Here is a 5477-nt window from a genome sequence, read left to right on the forward strand (position 1 = left end):
TTCCACTGACCCAATTCTGAAGCCAAGGGCTGGGGGCTGGGGCTGGGTATGTGTGTAGGAGGAGACAGTGGATTGTCATCCCCAAGCTCAGGGCTGGCTCTGCTGCTTGGGCCTGAGGAAAGAAAATGCATTTTTTAAAAAGGCATGTTGCTTTCTCTGCCATAGGAGAAAACAGCCCCCAGCCCCCAAGACGATGCCTGGAATCTGTAGGGTAGGTGCCCAGCTGGGAGGAAAATATGGGAGCAGCACGGTGGTGACTTATGCCAGCCCTAGGCCACCATTAGGGCACAGAAATAAATACGGCGGGTCCCCTATCCTCCAGGGGCTCTAGTTCCAAGGGTGAGACCACGTGGGAGGATGGAAGAGGTTTGAACAAAGCCCTGGGGGGAGAGACGAGCTCTCTCTGGGCAACTAGGGTGTCTCCCCAGAGGGGATGAGATCTGGGATGTGTTCTGAAGGAAGAGTAGGAGTTTCTGGGCAAAGAAGAGAGAAAAAGCACCTTTTCTCCAGACTGAGGGTTGGGGGGAGGCTTTTGCCTAGACGGGATCATAATGATTATGGCTTTTTGGGGTTGGGGAGGGAATTGAGCTGTTTGGGGTGATTGGAACGTAGCATGTAGAAGGAGACCTGTTTTAAATAAACTTTATTTTTATGAAAACCAGTTCTTAATGCATTCAACAAGAATTTATTTGGGCACCTGCTCTATGCAAGAAATTGAACTAAGCATAAATAGAAGAGAAAGTAATCATCCCGTGTCCCCAACAAGAGCAAACATCCATCAGTTATGCTGCTCTGTGGGTCTGTCCTGCTGCAGAAGCGCTGAGCTGGGTGGTGGGCAGGAAACTACACAGTCCTCTGTGTAGGAAAGGTCCCTGCAGTGTTTACACACTTCGATCAAAGTATGGGATTCACTGGAGACTGAGGAACAGACAGGAAAATGCACCGAAGCTTAGCTATATCATGGTCTAACCTGGGGAGCCTTTGGTTTGAAGCCAGGAGCCTGGGGCCTGCGGGCAAATTCCCAGGAATCTGAAGGCCTGCCCTGCAGCCGCCCTGGGAGCCCGCCCTGCTGGGCAGGCTGGAGTCTGGGTGCCGAGCCCAGCCTGGAGCAGCTGGCCGTCCCGGAGTGAGACGGGCTCAGGCGCCACTCAGATGGCTACGCTGTTGGGAATCCGGTCTGGGGACAAGTAGTAATACGGCAGCTTCTTCTTCTTATTGCGCTCGGCGATCACGCTGACAATGGTGTCAAGTTTCTTACGGAATCGGGCCATGGCCTCCTTTACAGGCTTCTCAATAAAATGCTCCTCCGGGTACATGCCTAGGAACAGCTGAGGACCCAGACACGACAGAGACACGTTAATCTGCGATGAGGCGATGTAAACTGACAGGCCTTGTCCCACCCCCAGAGACCATCCTTTGGGAGGCAAGGCGTGTGCTCATCCCCCCATCTCCACCTCCTGCCACCTGCTGAGAGTGCCCCGAGAATGCTCCTGGGCTGGGAACTTACAGATCAGTGCCCTGCCGCAGGGTGTAAGGCTATAAGGACGTGTAAAGGTGCAGGCGGACGTGGAGGTGGGGGGGTAGTCCTGGCCGTGGTGGGCATGTGGCCTGGTCCCAAGCAGCACTCGCGCCTTCGCGCCTGAACTCGGGGCAGCAGGGCCACAGGGGGCCAGTGCAGGCCTTCTCTCCAGCCCAGGACGGCCACAGCCAGGCTCTGTTGGGGGTGGTATGCCCATTTGCACACCCACACAGATGCCTGCAAATTAAAACTAAGCGTACCTTTTAGAAACAAACTATGGGATTGTTAAAATTGGAAAGTTTCATACCCAGGGCTGGTAAAAATGAGAGAAATATGCCGTGCTATTGATGGGGTTTTAGATTTAGTTTGTGGAGGGCAGTTCAGTCTCAACATTCTTTGACCAAGAAACTCCTCTACAAGGAACGTACTTGTTCTACGGACACACGTGCCAAGACCCATACATGCAGATGTTAGTGAGGGACCACGGCATTAGCAAAGGTCCCAAAGCAACTCAGATGCCAACGAATGCCTGCAGGTCTGGGGCTGGTTCAACTGGCCCGTCATTCTGAGCAGCCATGCGCCGACACCGTGGGGCTGTGTCTACCGAGAGCCGGCTTTGGGATTAGCTTCGGTAGGTTGTACGTGCGTGGGAATGTCTCAGAAGATACCCAGGAAACTCTCAGCCCCACCACTGGGGTGCCGGGGAGAAACCCACATGACGGAGCTTTGTCAATGGTGGGGGTGGGGGGTGCCCTTGTGGGGAGTGTCCCAGTGTCCCCCGGCTCTCCTGCCCCGCCCACGCTGAGCTCCAGCCAGGCTTGGGCCTGAGGGCTTCTTGGGCCCCTCCAGCCTTGCAAGTCAGGATTCCTGGCCAGCAGGGGTCCAGCCTGAGCCCTAAATCACAAAACCCTGGGGTTGAGGAGTGGGTTAAACCTTCTAACTCCCGGAAGGGGCGAGAAGGCCTCCGGTCTCACCTCATTGTCCTGGAACTGGCTCAGCGCCCACACTGCACCCAGATGCCAGCAGGAGCGGCCACGGTCGGGCAGCATGTCCACGATCTGCTCGATGGTGACCACACCCTTGACCTTCGGCGGCGGGGCTCGCATGGTTGGGGGGGCATTGGGGATCCAGGAGTACCAGTCGTACTGTGGGGATGGCCACCGACTCGCGTGGGCACCTCTGCGGCGCAGCCTCCGCCCACCTTCGTCTCCTGCACCTCCTCCCGAGTCCCCTCCTCCCGCTCCAGCAAGGCCAGGGCAGGTCCCTCCCTCGGGCTGGTGCCCAGTGCTTAGCACGGAACCAAACCGCACCAGGAACACCGGATTCCTGGCCCCGGGGCTGCCTGGGCTTCGTCCACCCCCGTCTGTCTGGAAGATGAGGAAGTGGGGCGGTCCGCCCAGGGGCCCTCAGAAGCAGTCAAGGTGGCCTTGGCCACCTCGCCCTGCCCTTGCCCACCTGGCCGAAGTTCACTGCCGCGTGCTGGGCTGAGGCCGTGAAGATCACCACAGTCAGGTACTCGGACAGCTTCTCCTTGGTCTTGATGGACTCGGGGAAGCCTAAGGCAGAGCCACGGGCTGGCTGAGGCCCCGACCCTGGGGAGGGTCCCCCGACTAGCAGATACACGCCTCCACCCATACTGCTTCCTGGGTTCCCACACACCAGTGCTGGAGGGCCCGGGCGTGGGCAAGACTCACTGGGAGGGGACAGCCGCTTGGCCCAGTGTTCCTGTTGTTTCTGACCTGGGCTCTCAGGAGACACAGAAAGGCCCTGAGATGTCCCCTTGAGGCATACTGGTGGATAGGGGTCCCCTAGGGGCTCTGGCCCCAGTGCCAGGTGCTAAGGTGGAGGCCACAGGCCAGCACTGCCCAAAGAAAGTCAGGGAAGAGCAGAAGAGAGGGCTGGGGGCGGGGCAGGGGGACGTCCCTACCCGAGGCCTTCTTGCCCCGCATGCCGTACACGTAAACGTCCTTCACGAAGTCCTGCAGCTCCTGGTCCCCCTCCACCACCCAGTCGCTCTCATAGTAGATGTCCACCACCTCGGCTGTGAACCTGGCCCAGGAGGAGAGGCCCGGCTAGGAGTGGGTGGTCCAGCCAGGGTCTGCAGAGCTGTATCCCGGGCCCCAGGGCAGAGCCCCCATCGGTGACGCTGTCACTCTTTAACGTCCAGACTCACGTCACATGCTCTTCCACCCCCGCTCCGCCCCGGCATACCCTCGTTCCCCCATCCCTGCCTGTACGATGGAGCCAGGCCCTGGCCCACTTTGCCAGCTGCCCAGCCCCCTGGCCGGGTCCATCAGCGCCCAGGCCCACTCCTCCTGCCGCCCAGAGCAGGTCCCACAGCCACAGCACTCACGCCCTGATGGCCTCCCACACCAGGAGCCCGTCGTCCCGGTAGAAATAGTAGGGGATGTCTTCTGTGTTGTCCATGCCCCGGGCCTTGATGGCCTCAGGGAAGCACAGGGAGCTGTAGGTCAGGTCCTGCATGGACTTCTGCACCATCTGCACGTGGCCACCGCCCCCTGTGGCGTTGGCCTTGAGCAGGAGGGGAGAGAGCGCCATGAGCCGAGGCTGGTTCCCCGCCTCCAGCCTTCCAGCCCCAAAGCTCAGCATGAGAAACTGTGAAAGGGCAGGAGGATGACCAGGCCTGCCGAGGGCTAACCTAGGTCTCATGAGGTGGCTGGGAGGGCCGTGTGACTCGGAGAATGCCAAGGGCAGCCCAGTGAGAGGCTACGGGGAGGAGCCTCTGCCCAATCAAGATGTGAGGGGCTGAAGTGCAGAGACTGGGAGCAGCTACAGGAGGGAGGAGAGAGCTCCCACCCCGAGCAGCGCAGCAGGGATAGCTGGCAGGGTGGAGCCTGGGCTGGAGCAGCCCTCTGGCCAGGCCTGCCCTCGTCCCGAGCACGGGCTGCCCAGAGCCCGAGCACTGCTCTCTGGGACCTGATCTTTGGGCACAAGACGGGGGCAGATACCAGCCCCCAGGACCCTCACAACTCTGTTGAGAGCATCTTGTGTGCCAAGGTGAGGGCTGGATAGACACACCGGCTGCTGAGATGCAGGCACACACACACGGTGGCTGAGTGCTCAGGGTACAGAATCTTCAAAGGAGGGCTTGGGTGCTGGGGGCCAGACACTGGTCCACTGTAGGCGTTTGACCCAAGCAGGACCAATAGAGTTGCTCCCTGGTACTTTCTATTTGGATGGAAGATGATGTCACTGTGTGGGAACATGAGCTTGGAGCTCACCGTGATGAGGTCCTGTTCCCTCTCCCACAGGGGGAAGGCTGTCCGAGAACCCCGTCTGAGAGAGTGAGGCCCACACAGTTTAAAGAGTGGAAGAGCTCCATCCAGTGGCTTGTACCCTGGGGACATTATTCGAGTCCCTGGTCCCTGCGTATGAGGCATCCTGGTGGGCAGGGGTTGCTTGGGGGCTCTGGGCCCAGCACCTGGTGCTGAGAGGAAGGCCACAGGCCAGTGTTGCCCAGCGAAACACGGAGCTAGGAGCTGTGGCTCCCGAACCTGAATATGTCCAGGTGTGTGAGATGATACAGTTCCTTTACAGCTGCAGCTGGTCTGAGATGGGTTTTGTCATTTTCCACCCAAATGGTGATTCAACCCTAGTGATTGTCCGGCCTGCTCACTAATGGGAGAGGAGAAAGCAGGAAAGTTGGAGGTAGGGGTGCCGGGAGGGTCCAGGCTTGGTAAGCCTCCTGAGGGGTCAGAACAGGGGTGGGGTGCTGCCTGAGAGGGTGTGATGGGCAGGGGGGACCTGAGCCCCCGCTGACAGGGCGAGTAGGCTGGGAGCACCGACGGCCTGCAAGGGCAGAGTGTGGGAGGCTGTGCTCAGAATGATGGGCGGCAGAGTGGGAGGGGAGATGCAGGTCCCCAGTGTGTAAGAGGTGGGGAGGCAGGAGGATGGAGAGGGGAGGGAGGAGGTGACGGGGAGGCCACAGTGGGGAGGA

At 59.5% G+C, this 5477-nt stretch overlaps 1 protein-coding gene across 4 annotated transcripts in view; it reads right to left on the minus strand.

The window, feature by feature from the left end:
• Positions 1-626: 626 nt before the first annotated feature.
• Positions 627-5477, minus strand: part of ALOX5 (arachidonate 5-lipoxygenase) — a 55476-nt gene continuing 50625 nt past the window's right edge. For 2 of the 4 annotated variants that reach the window (XM_024739112.1, XM_024739115.1), the window contains 6 exons: positions 3873-4051; positions 3447-3568; positions 2975-3075; positions 2494-2664; positions 1508-1756; positions 1188-1328 (listed from right to left, as the gene is read on the minus strand). In XM_024739112.1, the coding sequence (XP_024594880.1) occupies positions 1511-1756; positions 2494-2664; positions 2975-3075; positions 3447-3568; positions 3873-4051 (819 nt within the window). In that variant the 3' untranslated portion in view covers positions 1188-1328; positions 1508-1510. Of the gene's footprint in view, positions 1329-1507; positions 1757-2493; positions 2665-2974; positions 3076-3446; positions 3569-3872; positions 4052-5477 lie in introns of all 4 variants that reach the window. The other 2 variants (XM_024739113.1, XM_024739114.1) reach the window with 2 other exon arrangements.

Source organism: Neophocaena asiaeorientalis, unplaced genomic scaffold (genome assembly GCF_003031525.2).
Source record: "Neophocaena asiaeorientalis asiaeorientalis breed wild unplaced genomic scaffold, Neophocaena_asiaeorientalis_V1.1 scaffold202, whole genome shotgun sequence".
Lineage (NCBI taxonomy): Eukaryota > Metazoa > Chordata > Mammalia > Artiodactyla > Phocoenidae > Neophocaena > Neophocaena asiaeorientalis.